Consider the following 23,250-nt stretch of genomic DNA (forward strand, 5'->3'; position numbering starts at 1 on the left):
CTCCACTGATGCCTTCCTTAAGTGGCGCTCTGGGGAGCCATCTCTGCTCTATTCCTTCCTTCTCTTTCCTCCTTATTTAGTGCTTTTGTCTCCAGTGGTGTAAAGTAACTAAGTACATTTACTCAAGTCAAAGTCAAAGTCAACTTTAATGTACATTTTTCTGTGTGTTTACACAGACAGAGAGATCGAAATAACTTTTCCGACAATCCCGAATACAAAATACAATAATACAAATATACAAATATGTATAAATATGTATATCCTCTATATATATACAATCAACAGACACATTTACACATATGCACACATTAAGTACTCAAGTACTGCACTGCAAAAATGTAAAATCTTGCCAAGTATATTTGTCTAATTTCTAGTCAGAATACGTAGTTACACTTGATATAAGACCTAATAACTTAAGTCTTTTGTTTAGACAAGGCATCTTAAGCATCTTTTTTAGTCAAAGTCTCTTAGAAACATCTTACAGGAAAACCTCTAAGCATTTCTGTCTTTTTTTGTAACAAATTCCCTAATTCTGGTCAGATATAGTTCAAAATAAGTTTTCCAAGCTAAATACAAGATCTAATTTATCTCAGTATCCCATCTTCACTTCAAGAAATCTTACCAAGCCATTTTGTACTTGTTCTATTGGCAGATATGTTCACTTATTAAAAGCGAGAACACCTTGTTTTTATTCCATATGTACTTGTTTTTGGAGCAGCATCTTTTCAAGTGTGTATCAAGTTCACTTCTAAGAGACTAGTAGGCCTACTTCACTTGAGTATCTCCATTGTATGCTACTTTGTACTTTTACTCCACTACATGTATGTAATACCTTTACTGTAGTTACTTCACAGATCTAAAAAATACTAGTGGTGTAAAGTAACTAAGTACATTTACTTAAGTACAATATTGAAAATACTTGAGTATCTCCATTTTATGTTACTTTGTACTTTACTCCTCTACAGTTCAGAGGTACATGGTGTACTTTTACTCCACTACATGTATTTAATACCTTTAGTCACTTTACAGATGTGGATGAATGATGTGAAATATAATCAAGTGTTAAATCAGACTTTAGTTCCACCTGGAGTAAATTCACAAGCTACCCTGCAGTATACAAAGTCATTCAAACTAGCTGCACCTTTACCAGCTTTGAGAACACTTTAATGATCAATCATTATAAAACATATCATATATATTATTCTGAAATGGACCAATCTGCACAATGACTACTTTCACTGTTGCTACTTTCACTATATTTTGATGATAATACTCTGGTACTTTTACTTAAGTACAACATATACTTCTCCCACCTCTGTTTGCTTCTCTCCCTTTTACCTCCCTCACTCTCCACTCCCTTCAGTTTTTCTTTATCTTTGTTTCTCTGTCTGACATTTTCTCCCTGCTCTCTCTTTTACGAACAGCTTCTTCGCTCTCTATTCTTCTTCATCAGTAACCGCTGCTCACACTGTGCTAACCACCCAATCTGACATCACTGACAATAATAAGCCCCTTCTAAAAATACCCTGTGATTCGGTAGTGCTGCTGCCGTAACGTTCTCCAGCTCAGTTTGATTTGTAGTGTCTGCAGGCTTTGTGATATTTCTTGTACGTGTGCTTGTGTGTGTGACAGCAAGACAGCATATGCTTTCAAACAGAGTCAATAGTCACTTTACACTCCAGAAAAAAGAACATTCTTTACAGATGCAGTTATTGTTGGGAGGTAACTAACTACATTTACTTAAGTTCTGTACTTAAGGACATTTTTAAGGTGCTTTCTATAAAGAAGACATATTATGATCATTTTCAGGTTCATATCAGTATGTAGTGTCTCTACTTTAAAGAGTCCTCTCCTGCTGATGTTCAGGTGTATATCAGTATGTAGTGTCTCTACTTTAAAGAGTCCTCTCCTGCTGATGTTCAGGTGTATATCAGTATGTAGTGTCTCTACTTTAAAGAGTCCTCTCCTGTTGATGTTCAGGTGTATATCAGTATGTAGTGTCTCTACTTTAAAGAGTCCTCTCCTGTTGATGTTCAGGTGTATATCAGTATGTAGTGTCTCTACTTTAAAGAGTCCTCTCCTGCTGATGTTCAGGTGTATATCAGTATGTAGTGTCTCTACTTTAAAGAGTCCTCTCCTGCTGATGTTCAGGTGTATATCAGTATGTAGTGTCTCTACTTTAAAGAGTCCTCTCCTGCTGATGTTCAGGTGTATATCAGTATGTAGTGTCTCTACTTTAAAGAGTCCTCTCCTGCTGATGTTCAGGTGTATATCAGTATGTAGTGTCTCTACTTTAAAGAGTCCTCTCCTGCTGATGTTCAGGTGTATATCAGTATGTAGTGTCTCTACTTTAAAGAGTCCTCTCCTGATGATGTTCAGGTGTATATCAGTATGTAGTGTCTCTACTTTAAAGAGTCCTCTCCTGCTGATGTTCAGGTGTATATCAGTATGTAGTGTCTCTACTTTAAAGAGTCCTCTCCTGCTGATGTTCAGGTGTATATCAGTATGTAGTGTCTCTACTTTAAAGAGTCCTCTCCTGCTGATGTTCAGGTGTATATCAGTATGTAGTGTCTCTACATGTCTCCATGCTTTAATGTTCAAAAAGCTCTTTATTTCTCTCATACTGCCTGTGCTGCAGCACCTCTTTTCACCCTCTGTCTGAAACCAGAGCCCAGTCTGCTCTGATTGGTCAGCTGGCTGGCTCTGTTGTGATTGGTCAACCACTTAGAGATGTCCCGCCCCTTAGCCTATCACGTACAATGTGTTGGAGCGCTGGCCAATATAAAGTGCAAGTGTTACATCATGATGTCACTATGTTTTACGGAAGTAAACAAAGGAGTCTATTTTTGTTTTGTTACTTTCAAATATTTGAATTATATTACTCTTGTAAGTTTATTGAATTGCCGTTTTGAATGCCAGACTTTTATTTATAGCAGAGTATATATACACTGAGGTATTACTACATTTAATTAAGTAAAACATACATGCACAGTATAAGTATCCCTTCCAGCTCTAGCCACAGGGTGTTTGGATATAACATAACCAGTTGACATGTTCATGTTGTGACACTTAAACATGTCCTGTGGGTCGTATGAACATCTAAACGTCCTCCAGCAGTTTCTAAGATGTAGAGAAAACTCATCACACGGTACATACGCAGCACAAACACACATACATCTTCTTATGAAAGAATCTTTGCCATTAAATAATAGAAGTGAAGTGTGCAAAAAAGGATGGCAGTGAGCGAGTGAGTGTTGAGGAAGTGTCAACAGTGTGTCATTAGATGTGGTCCTGGAGGGCCGAGCTGTCAGTGCTGAGGCCCCCAGAGAAAGGCTGCTTTCTTGTCTATTTCTGCCCGCTGACATAGTAGTGCAGCGGCTGACATGTGGTCATACTCTGTCAGATAGATTGTGAAGAGACTGATGGACAAAGAGAGGGGGAGATGGCCAGATAAATTGACTTGAAGGCATTCCGTGCTTCGCTGAGAGCCGTGTGACCTGAAAACAGAAAGATCAGTTATTGGCCATTTTCAGAAGTCATAAGGCCACATGGTGCTGAGATTTTTTTTTTAAAACCACCAGGGATGCGGTTGAATAGTCAAGAAAACACGTCCGATGTCTTCTGTTCACCACTTTTGCTTGACCTCGTGACGTTTTCAATTAAAGGAGATGTGAAGGATTTAAGGAAAAGACCATTGACTTGCACTTGGCAATTATGCAACAGCAGATTAACTACCAAGGACTACAACACAATATGTCAGTTAAAGATTTAATTACAGGAGGTATGTTGAACACTGATGAATGTGAGGGGAAAGGGTGAAGATGGGAGATGGATTTCTTAATTTAGGCTTGTCTGGAGGACGAATTGAAGGAGATTCAGTGAAGGAGTTCAGTTTCAGTCGTTTCTGTAGGGAGGGAGGGTTGAAGGGGTATAGGGAGGAAGGGATCAAGGGATGTAGGGAGGAAGGGATCAAGGGATAAGAGGGAGGAAGGGATTACGGGTTAAATGTATGTATGTAGGTATGTAGACAGGGAGGGTTGAAGGGATGTGTGTAGGACGGGATGAAGGGTTGAAGGGATGTCAAGTAGGAGGGATAAAGGTATGTATGGATGAATGGATGGAGGGATGTAGGTAGTGTTCATTTCGTCAACTATTTTTTAATTTAGTTTTAGTCTTAGTCCTGTGTTAAATTTCCATTTTAGTTTTAGTCATATTTAGTCACCTTCATCCTGTTTTTATTTAGTCAAGTTTTAGTCGACTAAAAGTCTGAGCATTTTAGTCTTATTTTAGTCAAAGAAAACTAATTATTATATCTACTTTTTACGGGGAGGGGGTATTCGGTTAACGCGACCACTGCAAGCCCTGTTGTTGCCATTTTATTTTCTGTTAAATAAGGTTAGTTAGACCATGAGTTAGACCCGAGGGTACCACTTTACAATAAGACTAGTAAGGGTTTACGAATAGTTTGTAATTCATTTATTAATTAGGTTGTGAACACTTTATAAATCATTAATAAGCTTTTATAAGACGTGAGATAAACAGGGCAACTGTGACCGGTTGCTTGCCAAATAGTGAGCCCACATTTATCTGTACTGCTAAGTCTTATATTGGCTACCTAGCTTACTTCGTCTTCTTCATCAGCCAGCATCCTTGGTATCTGTTGCTCACTGAGTTGATTCTCATCTTGCCAAATAGTGAGCCTGTGTTGATGTATGAAAACTATGTTAGAACTGGTTTATAAATGGTTCTTAATAATCAAATTATAAACCCTTTATGAATCCTTTATAAAGGTAGTCTTATTGTAAAGTGGTACCGACCCGAGTCTTCCTGACAGTTCACAGTTTGCCGCTGGCCGGTGTAATTCAAATGTGCCGCCGCGCGCAGCACAGACACACAGCTGCTGCCCAGCCGCAGCACCGGAAATGGAACTGCTGGGAGAAAAACTGACTATCAGAGATGTAACGTTATCTTTGATAATATTTCGTCTCCTCCTTTTTCGTCAACGAAAGTAAAGAGAGATTTTGGCATAGTTTTTATCTAGTAAACTACATTTTCGTCTCGTCAGTTTTCGTCAACGATATTGCATGTTGATTTCGTTACAGTTATTGTTTACTGCCGTCGGTGCCGTCTCGTCATCGTCTCGTTTTAGTCATGGAAAAAAAGGTCGTTGACGAACATATTTCGTCATAGTTTTAGTCAACGAAATTAACACTAGATGTAGGCAGGGATGTAGGGAGGAAGGGGTTTAGGGAGGGAGAGTAGAAGGTATGTAGGGAAACTTTTTTACTCAGCCCTTTGCACACATGTAAAGAAAAGCTCGACATGTTACAGCAGCCAGGATTGAAGTGTCAATATTCAGTGGAGGAGTTTGAGGAATGGCCGATAGTGATGCTTGGGAAACCAGTAATTGAGCAACACTCCCTTCTTTCTGCACAGCTGCTTTGATGTGTACCTTGGGGACGGTCCTGAGCTTCTTTATCAGCTCTTCAATATTTTGTTAATCGCCAGTGGGGTAATTTCCGTGGTTCATTAAGTGGTCGCAACCCTTACATGTACAAAACTTAAGACCCTGTACGACAAGGACCTATGACCTGGCAAGCATAAATGACTGGGGATAATTAAGTCTATATTGAAAGATCCCTAAGATAAAAGACCCCTTGATAAACGTGCCCAAGAACCCGTTAGCGCCAACCTGATAAAACCCTGACAGCGTTGAACCAGAGCTGAATGATTGGCCATTAAAAAGAGATAAACGTTGCACACTAGGCTCCGCGCTGGGCAACGTGTCATCAATTAAAAGTGTGTTATTTGTCATGAGTTAATCATATTATCAATAACGGCATCTTAATATAAATGAACGTCATTATCAAAATGTCAGCCATGTTTGAATGGATGCACAATAGCCGAAGTTTCATAATGAATCAACTCTTCTGTATCTTATCTCTAACCAACGAAGAAGACAAGAGGAACAGTAGGGTAGAGAAATACTGTCCTGCACAACTCTCTGAAGTTATTTTATTTTGTCATATCAGACTGTACGTATTTTTTGTTGTTGTTGGTACATCTAGAACCCTCCTATTGTCTTCGTTTCCCCCCCCCCCCCTTACTTTGGTGTTCGCGGTCAAATTTGACCGGTCCTGTTTTAACTGCTTTTAACACAAAAAACATTAATCATCACCAAATTTAATTTAACACCCTTTCAAACTGTACATATTGTATCAGACTACTGGTATACATGAACAACTGCAGTAAATATACAAAGAACAGACACTGAACATGTATTGCGTGTGCCAGCTGTGATTCACATGGGGGGATTGGGCACATAAGGGGACACACACACATCTAGAGCATGTGTGTGTGTGTGTGTGTGTGTGTGTGTGTGTGTGTGTGTGTGTGTGTGTGTGTGTGTGTGTGTGTGTGTGTGTGTGTGTGTGTGTGTGTGTGTGTGTGTGTGTGTGTGTGTGTGTGTGTGTGTGTGTGTGTGTGTGTGTGTGTGTGTGTGTGTGTGTGTGTGTGGTGTGTGTGTGTGTGTGTGTGTTTTATCTGATCCGGATGGTTACTAATTCCTTTTCTTTATGGCGGTCATTTTTGACCGGGAACACCATGGGTGTTACAAAGTTGACTAAATCATCCAAAGTTCAATGAAAGTGGTGATCAGCCATTTTATATGTTCAAATGTCTACTGTGAAGGATATCATAAAGCCTTAATGCAATCGAATGTAAAACAAAAAAGTTATGATTTATGAAAGTAGTAAATCGGTCAGATTTGACCCGAAGACAACAGGAGGGTTAACGCAAATATTGCTCTATATTTTGTTGTTATAATAGTTGTGTTCTTTAAAATAGTTTTTTATAATTGTTACATTTTTTGGTCCTTTTCTTACAATTGATCTCCTTTAACTGTTATCATGTATGCACCATATACACAACATAAATGTCCATGTATTGCAAACATAGTAAAAGTGTTTGTCGACCTCTTTAAAGTCAAAACTGCTCCACCAATTGATCAAAGATTGTAGGTCAACCCTGTGAGAAACCATAAGTCAACCTACCATAGCAACATATTAACATCATCTCCAACCCCAACCATGTACAGAACAGTGGATATGAATTGTTACCATCAAATCGGAGATACAGGGTCCCACGAGTGAATAAAGTTAGACTGAAGCACCAGACGATCCTCAAATTAAATACAGAGTTAAATCCCAGGACAAAAGTACATTTGATGTTCATGAGCTCTTCAGTGATTGTGATGTTACGGTAAATGTTTGTTTTTCCTTGTATCGTGTCTTAATATTTATCCTGGTTTGATGTTGCAAATGGAGCTGCTGTGATGCAAGTCAAACGTCAGACTTGATCTGTTGAGTGTTATCGTATCGTTATGTGTAAACCTTCTTAGCAATCAACGTGTTTCTGATTCAGGAAGACAGGCTTTCTGGCAAACAGTTGAATGAGCTGATGGATGGGGTGAAAGGTCACCTAACCTACAAAGGATTGTCCATAAACAGACAGATTGTCAATAGATAGCAGACAGACGGACAGATAAACAGACGTAGAGACAGAGCAGAGGCCAACAAACGGAGACAGACAGTCCTTCAGACAGACAGGCGGGCGGGCGGGCGGGCGGACGGACGGACAGACAGACAGACAGACAGAGAGACAGACAGACAGAGAGTCAGGCAGGCGGGCGGACGGACGGACGGACAGACAGAGAGACAGGCGGGCGGACGGACGGACAGACAGGCAGACAGACAGACAGACAGACAGAGAGTCAGGCAGGCGGGCGGACGGACGGACGGACAGACAGAGAGACAGGCGGGCGGACGGACGGACAGACAGGCAGAGAGTCAGGCGGGCGGACGGACGGACGGACAGACGGACAGACAGAGAGACAGGCGGGCGGACGGACGGACAGACAGGCAGAGAGTCAGGCGGGCGGACGGACGGACGGACAGACAGAGAGACAGTGACACACACAGAGAGACAGATAGACAGACTGACAGACAGACAGACAGACAGACAGACAGACAGGCGGACGGACACACAGACAGACAGATAGACAGACAGACAGATAGATAGATAGATAGATAGATAGATAGATAGATAGATAGATAGAGAGAGAGAGAGAGAGAGAGAGAGAGAGAGAGAGATAGATAGATAGTTGATAGATAAATAGACAGACAGACAGACAGACAGACAGACAGACAGACAGACAGACAGACAGACAGACAGACAGACAGACAGGATGCTCTCTGAGTCATCACGTAGTGTGTGTTCTGTCTCTTGGATAGTGTTCAAAACATGTACGCTCTGTATATCCTGACAGAATTATCCATGGCTCCTGGCTTTAGCTTTCTCCATCTGTCCGTCTCTTTACTTTACCCATCTGAATCCTTCCATACCGGTCTGTTCTTACTGTTACGTAATTGTTGAAGTAATTACCATCTTTTAGTAAATACATGAATACATTCAAACTTAGTTAGCTACATGTTTTGGAATAAGACCTTTTCTTTTTTATGTCTGGAGTAGGGATGCATATCGTTGACTTTTTTACGATACCGATACCGATACCGATACCACTGAACGATACCGATACTCAACCGATACATATCGTGATACTTTCATGTTGCATAAGGGAAACATTTTATCATCCCGCAATTACTCCCATGAAGCGCTTTATGATATAGTTAACATGTCAAATGAATATTAAATTCAATTGTGGGACTTGGACCTTTTAGTACTGAACAAACAATGAAAAACAAGTTATCTATGAAGAAAACTGATTCTGCAATATCATTTATATCAACCATCAGGCGTGAATAGCACATCTTGTCAATGGAAAAATAAAATAGCACCAGTATAATCAATATTCAACCTGAGATTCGACTGACCAGAGAACACATAAAGGATCATGAGATCTCGGCATTGCACATAAAACAAATAGCATCCTTAAAATCAACATTTGCCTGATGAAAGAAAACAAATCCCATCACAGTTCAGTTTTGTGCATTCATCTTCAAGAAGATGAGCATATCTGCTCTCTGGATCCAAACGGGCCCTTTCACAGCGTAGGATATCACCTGCTAAACTGAACACTCTCTCGCTTGGCACGCTGCTTCCCTGAACACAAAGGTACTTGGTTGCCATACGAGACAGCATTGGTTGGAGGTTGGATGTGTTGCCACCTTTCCCAGAAATAAACTTCTTGCAGTGGTTACAGACCCCACCATTCAGACTGGCAGTGGTTACAGACCCCACCATTCAGACTGGCAGTCATATGCAGCCACACTTTAGATTTTCAAAAGTGACTTGGTTGCGGAGTTTCACTGCGAAATTGACATCGTAATTCCGACGGTTTGGGCACAAGTTTAAGGATATTATGCCTCACTTTTATGGAGAAAAAAACCGGATCTGATTTCGGTACGGTATACCGTAGCCACCAGTAACCGGTATTTCGGTAATACCGGGAACCGGTATGCACCCCTAGTCTGGAGGTATGTCAATCGATTAAAATATCTAATTCAATTCAATATTTTAATCCATGTACAAAGCCCCGCCTCCAATTTGCTTCTTCAAGGTAGCATCACATATTTTTCGGCTCAGTCGAATGAATGGAGAGAAAAATAAACTCAGCTTTTAGCTAATTTGACTACATTTAGGACCCAATGATGTATAAAGGCCATTCAAGTATTCACACTGGGTATCTGATTTTGCTCAAAAACGTAATATGCTGAAATATCCCAATGTAAGTCAATGGGAAAAAGTTCTTGGGTACATTGACGTCACATTGACTGACCCGGAAGTTGTAATACCACCGTTTGATCACTACAACACAATTTAGACTGTTAAACACCTGAACTTTTGAAAGAACATCCATAACATTCATCTGTTTGCAACTTATATATATCAATATTCCAATTACTTGTATATAGACTATTTTGCACTATTTCTACTATATTATATTTTATTTTATTTACTTGCACTATTATCTGTTTTATTGTGTTGCACTGTTGGAGGAGCCTGTGACCTAAGATTGTCATTGTCATAACTACACTGTAGCTATGCACACATGACAATAAAAGCATTGAACCTTGAACCTTGAACCTTGAACCTTGAAATGTTCTGGCTCACTTCCTGGGTGCTTGTTCCTCCTCCTTCGCGCCACCTTTCATTATTCCACACCTCCTCTAATCCTTCTCTCATCTCTTGTCCTCCCAGGTCTGCTTTCTGTGTCCTACGACGAGTGGGACTACAACCTGGAGGCTCGGGTTCGTGACGGCGTGGCCATCATCACCATGGCGACGTCCACCATGATGATGGACCGCGGGCCGCACACCCTGCTGAAGTCCGAGTGCCACGGAGCTCCAGACAAGAAGACCCCCATCTCAGGCAACCCCAACGAAGTGCTCAGGTGAGGGGAGGCTGGGGTTAATGTTTTAATGTTTCCTGAGAGCCATTCTGAAACATCACTTGTTCAACACAATATAAGTCTAGCAGAGGTGGGAAGTAGTGGAGTACAAATACTTCGTTACTGTACTTAAGTACATTTTTCTGGTATCAGTACTTTACTCCACTACTTATTTTTCTGACTACTTTTTACTTTGACTTCTTACATTTTGAACACAAATACCTGTACTTTCTACTTCTTACATTTTGAACACAAATACCTGTACTTTCTACTTCTTACATTTTGAACACAAATACCTGTACTTTCTACTTCTTACACTTTGAACACAAATACCTGTACTTTCTACTTCTTACATTTTGAACACAAATACCTGTACTTTCTACTTCTTACACTTTGAACACAAATACCTGTACTTTCTACTTCTTACATGTTGAACACAAATACCTGTACTTTCTACTTCTTACATTTTGAACACAAATACCTGTACTTTCTACTTCTTACATTTTGAACACAAATACCTGTACTTTCTACTTCTTACATGTTGAACACAAATACCTGTACTTTCTACTTCTTACATTTTGAACACAAATACCTGTACTTTCTACTTCTTACATTTTGAACCCAAATACCTGTACTTTCTACTTCTTACATTTTCAACCCAAATACCTGTACTTTCTACTTCTTACATTTTCAACACAAATACCTGTACTTTCTACTTCTTACATTTTGAACCCAAATAGCTGTACTTTCTACTTCTTACATTTTGAACCCAAATAGCTGTACTTTCTACTTCTTACATTTTCAACACAAATACCTGTACTTTCTACTTCTTACATTTTCAACACAAATACCTGTACTTTCTACTTCTTACATTTTCAACACAAATACCTGTACTTTCTACTTCTTACATTTTGAACACAAATACCTGTACTTTCTACTTCTTACATTTTCAACACAAATACCTGTACTTTCTACTTCTTACATGTTGAACACAAATACCTGTACTTTCTACTTCTTACATTTTGAACACAAATACCTGTACTTTCTACTTCTTACATTTTGAACACAAATACCTGTACTTTCTACTTCTACATGTTGAACACAAATACCTGTACTTTCTACTTCTTACATGTTGAACACAAATACCTGTACTTTCTACTTCTTACATTTTGAACACAAATACCTGTACTTTCTACTTCTTACATTTTGAACACAAATACCTGTACTTTCTACTTCTTACATGTTGAACCCAAATACCTGTACTTTCTACTTCTTACACTTTGAACACAAATACCTGTACTTTCTACTTCTTACATGTTGAACCCAAATACCTGAACTTTCTACTTCTCACATTTCCCAAACAGGCTGGTTCCTTTAGTTTGAATGTGTGTTTGGTGGCGTGATCATTATTATTTAGAGTCATTGCGTGCCTATTGATTTGAACACGATCCGTGTATCCATCATTTCCTGGTCTTCTCTAAAGAAGAGGGACCAATGAAAACGTTGTCATGTTGCCGTTGTTCAGCATGGAAACATTCATTAGCTAACAATGACATTATTGTTCTATTAATATAAAGGGAGGTCAGGTACTCTTTAAAACAGCTGCTAGTTATGGGTACTTTTTACTTCAGTACATTTCAAAGCCCTCTTTACTTTTACTTGAGTAAAGAAGTTTAGTGAGTACTTCTACTTTTACCAGAGTATTTTTAAACACGAGTATCTGTACTTCTACTTGAGTAAAGGATGTGTGTACTTTTGCCATCTCTGAAGGCTAGGTGTTGAGGGGTACAGTGATTATGTATTTTTGTCGGCTGACTCGGGAAGTTAGCTTCACAAGCGCTTCCTCTACAAAAAGCCAATGGGAGTTTACCATTGGACTTTGGAATATGTCAGAAAATGGGGCAAACAAACATTTCTGATATTATAATTAATTGCATTTAGCTCACACTTTGGTCCAAATCGACTTCCTATAAGTGATACATACACGTCTGGTTCAGCAGGAACATTTTGAGAAATTAACACCACTTTTATAATTGTTGAGGCATACATTCAATTGCCAGAACTAAAAGGCTTAACAATTTTGAAGCCAGACTTTTTATTTGTACCATAGTATTTCTACACTGAGCAGAATGTGCTTTGTTCAGTCAGTAATAACAATGTTAAAATGTAAAAGAAAGTACATATTGCACATCAGTAGTGTCACTGCACAACAGCTTTGGTGTCTAGATGCTGGCACACACTCAAAACACATGCACCTTTCATCCCTTGCACTGTGATCATCGCCCCTCTGTAATAATACCCTACACACACACACATACACACACACACACACACACACACACACACACACACACACACCCCTTCTCATGCCCTCATCCTCCAGGAGACCCCCCCCCCCCCCCAGCTGTCCGTCTCAGCAGCAGGTCTTTTGAACTGGTTGTGCAGCGCGGCGTCGCTCTGCTCGATGCCTAATTGGTCCCAATGGCGTTTGAGTCGAGGAACAGTGGCCCCTGTCGCGCTGCAGAGCTCGGCATTGTGATGCGTTCAGGGGCCGTTTATACCCTCGGCCACCCTGCATGTGTTAGATGTAGCTGTGTGTAGTTTTCATTGTGCTAAAGAGAAGGCCATATGTGTGTATAGGTATGAAAGGGTTTGAAAAGCAGCGCTCACAAAGACATACATATTCTCGCACTGACTCACACTTGTATTAAGTCGACATATATATACACTATTTTAGCTTGGTTTTGAAATACTGATGTCCATTATGCCTTTGGAGAGATGACCACATGTGATGAGTTTGTAAGGGACTAGTTCCCAATAGCATTATCTATAAGAGGAATGGTTAACCATACACTCACGCAAGGGCACTTTGCTTTTGATCGGCCAATCAGATTTGCTATCCCGGTCCCAAAATGGAAAGTCAGGCATCAAAGTCTACACATCTTCCGTGGCAGACAAAAACAAATCGCCTGTTTTGATTCATCCTTGGCCATTAAAAAAAGAAAAATGACACTTAAATCTCTCTTCTGTACGTATAGCACTTACAAAGGGATTGTCTCTATGTGAAGCTAATGCAGTAGCACTACATCTGGTTGGGCTTATAGATAGGAAATGAACCTGCAGGATTATTTCTTTCGAGTTTCTTCATGGTTGAATGCACTTTGGATACAAGCATCAGCTAAACCAAATCGTATGTAAAGTGTTATATATGGGGGTAACACATATAACTGAATACGTTTTAACATTTGGAAAAAACGCACAAGGTTGTAAATACTCCTGCTGCTTTGTTTTTTGTTGGTGTCGATTTGAGTTCAGTCGGTTTTAAGTATAATTCTTTGTATTTTATCTTCTTGGTTAAAAGCCCCCAAAAAACGCCAAACAGACAGACTCCCTTGCTTACTTCAATCAGCCATTACAGAAAAAGTAATTTGCACATTCGCCCTCTTGCAGCAGAAACAGAGCCTGTAGAAACACACCTTGTTGGATGTGTCATGTTTCCGTTCATGCTCCGAGTCTAACTGCATCCTGTACTCAACGCTTTGTTGTCCGTTCCAATAAACTCCTCAGATGTCATTTCAACTCGTCTGTTTGTTCGGCTCTGAGATAACCTGGAGTTTATGGCAGCAGCTGTTGTCCCAGAATGCAATTCCCCTGTTCTTCTGGCGTCTTCTACTCAACCCTACTGTGGTTTCTTCTTCGTCTCTTTACTCTAAGACGCTCCGCCATGTTCCTCTCTGTCCTCTCTCACTTGTTCCCCTCTGGTCTGCTTTTATACACCGGCTCCGCTTTGTTCCACTGGATTCTCTTCTGTCTGAAACGGCTCTGCTTCATCCTGAGGTGCAAGAAGTACTCTGATGTTCCACTGATGTAAAGGTAGTAATACTGCAGTGGGAAAATACTCTCTTACAAGTACTCATTCAATATTGTACTCAAGTATGACCCATTTAGAGTCATATTTGTATTACATTATTGTATTCAAAGTAATGCGCTGTGCCTCACTTAATTAACGCACTAAGTAAAGGTGGGGTTTATTTAATGACTTCGTATCATTATTAATCAGTTGATTTATATTTGGACTTAAAAATTATTATCTGCAGAGTAGTAAGTAACATTTGCCTACAAAATGTTCTCCTTTCCTTTCCTCTCTTCTCTTCTCCTCTCTTCTTCTTTCATTTCCTCTTCCTTTCCTCTTTTCTCCTTTCCTTTCCTTGCTTACCCTTCCCTTTCTTCTCCTTTCCTTTAATGTCCTCTTCTTCCTTCTCTTCTCTTCTCCTTTCCTTTCAACTAATTTCCTCTCCTTTCCTCTCCTCTCCTCTCTCTCTCCTCTCATCTCCTCTCTCATCTCCTCTCCTCTCATCTCATCTCCTCTCCCCTCCTCTCCTCTCTCCTCTACCCTCCTCTCCTCTCCTATAATCAACTTACCCATGTTAGTGATTAGATCAGTTTGCTCTGCAGAGATCTTTCGCCTCGCTGCGTTAACTAAATCTGTTCTGTGATAACCTTTGTCTTCAAGTGTTCAATCAGCAGATTAGCGTTTGGCCTTCAGTCTATAAACTGCAGAGTGAATGAAGCGCTGGTTGGTTGTTGGGATGTTTGACCCGTTATCCAGACGCTTTACTGCTGAGTGAATCAATGGATGAGGACATGACGAGTGGAAAGGGAAGGGAAGCAGCTGGATCAAAAGGCTCTTTTGGAAAATGTCTACTTAGTGACTTAGTGGTGGAGAATGGCGTGCGATAGCTTGTAAATAAAGCCTTTTGCAATTGGAAATGATCAGATACATTTGGAAGTGATGTGGATTGGTTACGGGATGACCTGACTCCCTGCCTCTCAAAAAGACTTTAAAGGTGGGGTAGGTAAGTTTGAGAAACCGGCTCGAGATACACTTTTTGTTATATTCTATGGAATGCTCTGAACATCCCGATAGCAATGAATATCTGGTTTCTCCAAAATGACCTACCCCACCTTTAAGGGAGGTTTTCATAACCCCAAAAATCTAAATAAACTTCAAAAACAATGCTTGAGAAAAATGTGGCCAATTACACATATTTTAGTCCCATCTTGCAAACGTTCTGGATTGATTTACACAACAGGATGATGTTTTTGTTTGTCCGTGTGGAAACCAGTTCAAGCCCATTTGGACTGAGCCTGCCCCCTGATTCTGTGCTTGTTTTTATTGAACTTTTTCCCACAAAGCAGTTGACAACACAACAAACACGTTAAGGAATGGATATAATAAAAGGAGGATAAAAAAGTTAAACAAATTAAAACAGAGACACACCAAGAACATCGAAGGAGGGGCTCAGGGCGAGTGGTGGATCTTCCCACTTGTGGAGACCATCAACGAATTTGACACATCTTAGTATAAGGATTGGGGGGCAGCTATTATATACAGCATCGTGTGTGGGGGAAACTTCTGAAGCAATGCAGTCAGGAGTCAGAGAGACACGAGGAGAGCTGGAGCTTTGATGGCAAACACTGACGGTTTATTTGGAGCTTCGGCCGGAGAATTCACAAGACATGTCACGGGCCACGAGTTGACCACACGGTTGAGATGCCACAATCAATTCTGAAGAACTCTCCTGTAGCTCCAGGTTCTAACTAGTTCAGAGTGTAATGATCAACATTCTTCATCAGCGAGACTAAACAAATATGGACCCTGAATCTCACTACATGTAGAGCTGTCGAGAACGTGCGCCAGGGAACCTACGTTCCAGATAAAAGAAGGGCTTCTAGATGTCCCTGAACAATAAACTATCTCATGGCAGCTTGTGCTCGGTCATAAGCAACAACAATGCGCCCAAGCTGCCCCTCCTTAAGAGAGATAGCAGCAATACCCAAGGCCGTAGACCTATGCCGTGGGAAAGGAGAAAATGATGAACTGTGTCAAAGGTTGAATACCTAAGCAAACACCGTGGAGCAGTGACTTACTGATAGGCACCTTTGCAGTGGTTGGTAGCTTTAAGGGCTTGAACCGGCGACCCTCTGGTTCTTAAGCCACGTCGCTCATAAAAGTAAGTAAGTACAATTTATTTTTAAAGCGCTTTTCACAGACATAGTCACAAAGTGCTTGACAAAGCATTAAAACATCATACGAATGAAGAAGTGCTAAAAACACAATACATTTTGAAAAACACAAACATAGAATAAAAGCACACAAGTTACCCAAACAGGAATGTCTTTAAATGACATTTAAAAGAGTCTACAGACTCAGCGGACCGTAGGTTTGCGAGCAGAGCGTTCCATAGTTTAGGAGCCACAGCCTCACCACGGGTCTTAAGGCGAGTACGTCATACATGCCGGAGCACATTGAGCACAGCGTGGTGTTCCAGCTGTGTGTAGCAGTCTGATACTCGGGGTTGTGACTAATGGAGATGATCACACATGACTTTGTAGTTTGCAGATAACAAACGGGGGATGCATAGAAATATGTAAATCACATCTGGTTTTACATTTCAGTCTGCTGTCGAACGATGAAGAATCGGTCACGGCCATCTAGTCGACTTTTCAATCCGTTATACATTTGCGCCGATCCCTCTCTGCTTTGCATTTCCTTAAAAATACTCAGCGGAAAACCACGAGAGGAGGACGCGACGCTAAGTCAATGAAGTCCAGTGTTGCCAGCAGTGTGACATTCAAGCTAAGGCCTGACAAATAAAGATAGCAGAAAGAAGAGCAAAGAGAGGGGGGTGGGGGAGAGGAATACACAACAGTGTTCGAATCATGAGTTTGACAACGGCCGCCCTGACCTTGCCAGACGTGGACAGGTTCCAAATCAGCTCAGAGTTGGAAAGGTGTCAAGTGCTTTTAAGCTCTGTGGACATTTTTGAACTTCCGTGGCCCCGGCGAGGCTCTTCAATAGACTCTGTGTGTGTGTGTGTGTGTGTGAGCATCAGGACTGTTTGAGGCATATGATAGCTATGTGATTAACATGATGATTCAGCCTCTATGGAGATAGACATATGACAAGCATGCTCATTTCTGACGTGGAGCTAATCTGAAGTAAACATTGAATACTGCTTTCTATTCCTCCATCTTGTGACTGTGTAACTCCCTCTCTTGGATATCAGCATGTGAAGGACACTGTTCAGGAACTAGTTGATGCTCTGTATGTGATGACTACTTCCATTCTGGAGAGGATCAGAAATACATGGATCCTGAGATTGAAGCTCAAGCCGGTGACCAGTGATATTTTCCTAACATTAGTGTACTCCTAAAGCAGCGCTTTGACCCTATTGAGCCAAAGGATGAGTGTGTGCCAGCGTTACGGACAGCGTTTCCACCTGGGTGTTTGTGATGCTATTTCAGTCTGAGTGTGTAAACTGGAGTGTGTGTTTATGGGCCAGTGGGAGGCGTTAAACAGAGTGTGTGTGTGTGTGTGTGTGTGTGTGTGTGTGTGTGTGTGTGTGTGTGTGTGTGTGTGTGTGTGTGTGTGTGCGTGTGTGTGTGTGACGGGGTCTGATTGGATCTGGGTCAGGAGGCTCCTGCCCTCTTTCTTCACTCTTCTTTATTTATTTTTATATCACTGTTGCTCCGTCACTAAACTTCTTCTACTGTGCCAGGTTTATTCAGTTCTCTAGTTTTATTTGTGAAGCGGCGTAAAACCTCCAGACCAAAGTGCTGTGCAGAGAAATACATAACATATACAAATCACACAGCTCATGAACCATAAAATATGTAAAAATACAAATAAATTGGTAAAAATAAACAAGAATAAAATAAGAACAGTCATATTAGTAAAACCAATAGACCATTTAAAATGCAATACAGGCAATTATCTACAAAGTGTTGAACTCTAAGGAGAAGAGGTGGGTTTTAAGAAGCAATTTAAAAAAGATACAATAATAATAATTACATTTAAAAAATCATAATAACAACAACAACAAATATTTGTATTATTTTACAATAAGTTTAGAAAGGATTTATTCTAAGTTCTACAAGAAACTGAAACAAAAATAAATGTCATAAGATGCCATGAAATGAATGAAATCTCGGGTCTAGCCTTACTGTTGTGGATCATATGGATTAATCTGCATTAACCAATCAGAGCAGACTGGGCTCTGGTTTCAGACAGAGGGTGAAAAGAGGTGCTGCAGCACAGACAGTATGAGAGAAATAAAGAGCTTTTTGAACATTAAAGCATGGAGACATGTCCCAGGAGAGACACTACATACTGATATACACCTGAACATCAGCAGGAGAGGACTCTTTAAAGTAGAGACACTACATACTGATATACACCTGAACATCAGCAGGAGAGGACTCTTTAAAGTAGAGACACTACATACTGATATACACCTGAACATCAGCAGGAGAGGACTCTTTAAAGTAGAGACACTACATACTGATATACACCTGAACATCAGCAGGAGAGGACTCTTTAAAGTAGAGACACTACATACTGATATACACCTGAACATCAGCAGGAGAGGACTCTTTAAAGTAGAGACACTACATACTGATATACACCTGAACATCAGCAGGAGAGGACTCTTTAAAGTAGATACACTACATACTGATATACACCATGAACATCAGCAGGAGAGGACTCTTTAAAGTAGAGACACTACATACTGATATACACCTGAACATCAGCAGGAGAGGACACTTTAAAGTAGAGACACTAAATACTGATATACACCTGAACATCAGCAGGAGAGGACTCTTTAAAGTAGAGACACTACATACTGATATACACCTGAACATCAGCAGGAGAGGACTCTTTAAAGTAGAGACACTACATACTGATATACACCTGAACATCAGCAGGAGAGGACTCTTTAAAGTAGAGACACTACATACTGATATACACCTGAACATCAGCAGGAGAGGACTCTTTAAAGTAGAGACACTACATACTGATATACACCTGAACATCAGCAGGAGAGGACTCTTTAAAGTAGATACACTACATACTGATATACACCTGAACATCAGCAGGAGAGGACTCTTTAAAGTAGAGACACTACATACTGATATACACCTGAACATCAGCAGGAGAGGACTCTTTAAAGTAGAGACACTACATACTGATATACACCTGAACATCAGCAGGAGAGGACTCTTTAAGTAGAGACACTACATACTGATATACACCTGAACATCAGCAGGAGAGGACACTTTTAAAGTAGAGACACTAAATACTGATATACACCTGAACATCAGCAGGAGAGGACTCTTTAAAGTAGAGACACTACATACTGATATACACCTGAACATCAGCAGGAGAGGACTCTTTAAAGTAGAGACACTACATACTGATATACACCTGAACATCAGCAGGAGAGGACTCTTTAAAGTAGAGACACTACATACTGATATACACCTGAACATCAGCAGGAGAGGACTCTTTAAAGTAGAGACACTACATACTGATATACACCTGAAAGTGAGCATGATTGAGCCGCTTTAAGTGCTGTCCATCATTTGTCAAAAATAAACCAGGTTTTCTTCACGCTCTCTTCCATTAGCACAACTTACTGCACTGTTTGCACGTTCACTTCCCTCGTCTGAACACACACACTGTAGATGCATTCATGTGCAAACACACGTACTGTACATGCAACAGATTCACACCTCTATCTGATTCACACCACTCCAACTTACATTCTCTCTATCTGCCATATGGGGCATGTTATCATCCTCCATATAGATCCTCTCCTCTGTAAGAGCCAATAAGGACATTGCACAGCAGTAATTGCTAAGGAGTGTAACTCATGACTAATTCATGTCAGGGTTAATTTATTAAAACTGACTTATCAATATTTCACACAACTCCTCCATTATTCACAGCTGAACATGCGCTAAAACGTATCTGTGTCAGGGCATGTGTGTGTGTGTTTGTCTGAGTGTGTGTGTGTGTTTGTCTGTGTGTGTGTGTGTGTGTGTGTGTGTGTGTGTGTGTGTGTGTGTTTGTCTGAGTGTGTGTGTGACTGTGTGTGTGTGGCACTTGTCGTTGAATGTAACTTGGTAGATTTACTGACGTTCAGTACTCAGTAAATTAAAAGGTAAAATGGAACTTTTTTTTACTTTAATACATTTATTTTACAGCTGTAGTAACTGTACACATATAGATTATCATTAGCACATATATTGATATTTAGATATAAATTAAACTAGCCAACAAGTTAGTTTAATAATCATCATACCAATTGAAAAAAATTATTAGCATCTATGAATATTTAAGTTATTTAAAAAATGATTTAAAATAATTTTGCAATGTTTTTATTTGTATCAAAACGTATTTAATAAGATCTTATCATATTTAACGTATCGTAATGTATCCAATTATATCATATCTTATTGTAACATATCGTATCGTAGTCGTATCATATCTTATTGTAACATATTGTATCATAGTCGTATCATATCGTATTGTAACATATTGTGTCATAGTCGTATCATATCTTATTGTAACATATTGTATCATAGTCGTATCATATCGTATTGTAACATATTGTGTCATAGTCGTATCATATTGTATTGTAACATATTGTATCATAGTTGTATCATATCTTATTGTAACATATTGTATCATAGTCGTATCATATCGTATTGTAACATATTGTATCATAGTCGTATCATATCTTATTGTAACATATTGTATCATAGTCGTATCATATCGTATTGTAACATATTGTATCATAGTCGTATCATATCTTATTGTAACATATTGTATCATAGTCGTATCATATCTTATTGTAACATATTGTATCATAGTCGTATCATATCGTATTGTAACATATTGTATCATAGTCGTATCATATCTTATTGTAACATATCAAACAGCTGCTGCTCTTTGAATTTAGATTCACCTACTGCACATACAGTGAGATTCTATGCGCTGGAATCTGACATGTAAGAGGGCTTTATAAAGTGTGTGGGTGGATGTGTGCATACTAGCATTCTTAGCGTGAACGTTACTTAATGCCGTCTCATGACACATACAGTAGAGACAGCTGGTGGGGGCTGCAGATTTGTGTTTACATGTTTATTTGTGTCTCTGGCATGGAAAGGAAAGCAAGAAATCTGTCTTCAGTTTTTCTCCGAGCCATCAGAGGACTGACTGGGCCGATTCCAGATGTGGATGTACTGTGTTCACCCCTGTGAATGGAAATAAAAGGGCTATAAATGTTTAAAGCTGTACAAATAAATGCTGAATAAACCCTCACTGTTTATAGGGATAGTGTTCAAGCCAATTAATCTGAGCAGCAGTCACAATCTCAAATAATTGTTGTTTTTTGGAGTGCTTTAACCAGTGATGTTTTGCGCTGTTTTAAAAAAATATGTTTGCAATTTAAAGACCTATATGGTTAAAGGGCATAAATAACAAAAAGAGATACAATTAAAATTAATACATTAAAAAGGCCCCTTTTTTGGAGGTTTTCCGTTGTGTTATATATATATTTAGTGCATGTAAATGGTCTGCAAAGGCTAAAATCACTATTTTACAATCACGCTTCTATTGGCTAGCACTCCAACACATTATACGTGATAGATTAAGGGGCGGGACATCTCTAAGCGGTTGACCAATCACAACAGAGCCGGCCAGCTAACCAATCAGAGCAGACTGGGCTCTGGTTTCAGACAGAGGGTGAAAAGAGGTGCTGCAGCACAGGCAGTATGAGAGAAATAAAGAGCTTTTTGAACATTAAAGCATGGAGACATGTCCCAGGTAAATGTGTGTCCAGTTTGACTAGAAAACAGAGCGATGCAATGTAATAGTAACATGCCATCACCCACCCCCCCCCCCCCCCCCCCCCCCCCCTCTCTCTCTCTCTCTCTTGCACCCTCTGCGAGATTACCGTCTCCATAGCAACCCAGCAGATTGGCTTGGATGTCACAGTGGTTGTGGGTGCCATGGCAACACACATATGCTTGTGTTTCGCTCCGTTACAACGTGTGCAGGATACAGGAACACACACATACATATACACACACACACACACACACACACACACACATAGGGGCATCACATTGTTGCACGTAACAATGGCTCAGTGCGTTTGGGGGGGGGGGTGTTAGCAGCGTCATGTCATTTTGCAAATGGCTCATGATTTATGCAGCAGATTCTGTGCACTTTGAATCAGAGCCAGATCTCTACGGGACGGTCAGCCGGACGCTCAACACAGCCTGTTGGAAACATCAATATTTAATACAGGAAGTAGAATCAGGAATGTGGTTACAGTAAATACTGAAGTTGCTACATTATAATAATAATAATAATAATAATACAATGGATTTTTATAGCGATTTTCCTAATGCTCAAAGTCGCTTTATATAAAATCAGAAAAGATAACAATTGATGGAGTACACAGGATACATACCAAACTGCAGACCTATTATTATTATTATTTATTTATTCTGTCTTGTTTGAGAAGATGATGTCCTATTTCTTTCCTTCAAAATAAATTGAAATGTTCTTTTTTATATAATTATGTTTGTTTATTTGTTGTATGACATTTACTCTCATCATACTTTCCAGTTCTTTATTTGTATCTTGTGTCTCTACTATATTAAAAAAGAGATTCAATTTTAATTAGATAAACTAAAACCCCAAAAAACAATTACATTTAAATTAGATTCACAACTGGCAGACTGGGTTAAAGGCAACACTTAATGATTAGGGCTACAAGAACAACTAATTGCCATTATTTCCCACTGCTATTGTGATATGATTCACCATATTGGAGGGATTGATCATTGTGACCATCTGAGGATGGTTTAAGAGGATCTGATCAAGACAAAATGATTCTGCTGGACATGCATGTGATCTTATGTCTGTCCCGTTCTTTAGACGCCTTTTTTATTATTATTTATATATATATTCATCTACATACATA

General features: G+C 39.8%; 1 protein-coding gene across 1 annotated transcript in view; it reads left to right on the forward strand.

Annotated features, from left to right (window-relative positions):
• LOC117493653 (glutamate receptor ionotropic, NMDA 2B) overlaps nt 1-23,250 on the forward strand; it is a 192,757-nt gene that overhangs the window by 117,297 nt on the left and 52,210 nt on the right. The window contains 1 exon segment of the mRNA XM_034144307.1: nt 10,219-10,411. Within this exon segment, the coding sequence (XP_034000198.1) occupies nt 10,219-10,411 (193 nt within the window).

This window comes from Trematomus bernacchii, unplaced genomic scaffold, assembly GCF_902827165.1.
Source record: "Trematomus bernacchii unplaced genomic scaffold, fTreBer1.1, whole genome shotgun sequence".
Classification (NCBI taxonomy): domain Eukaryota; kingdom Metazoa; phylum Chordata; class Actinopteri; order Perciformes; family Nototheniidae; genus Trematomus; species Trematomus bernacchii.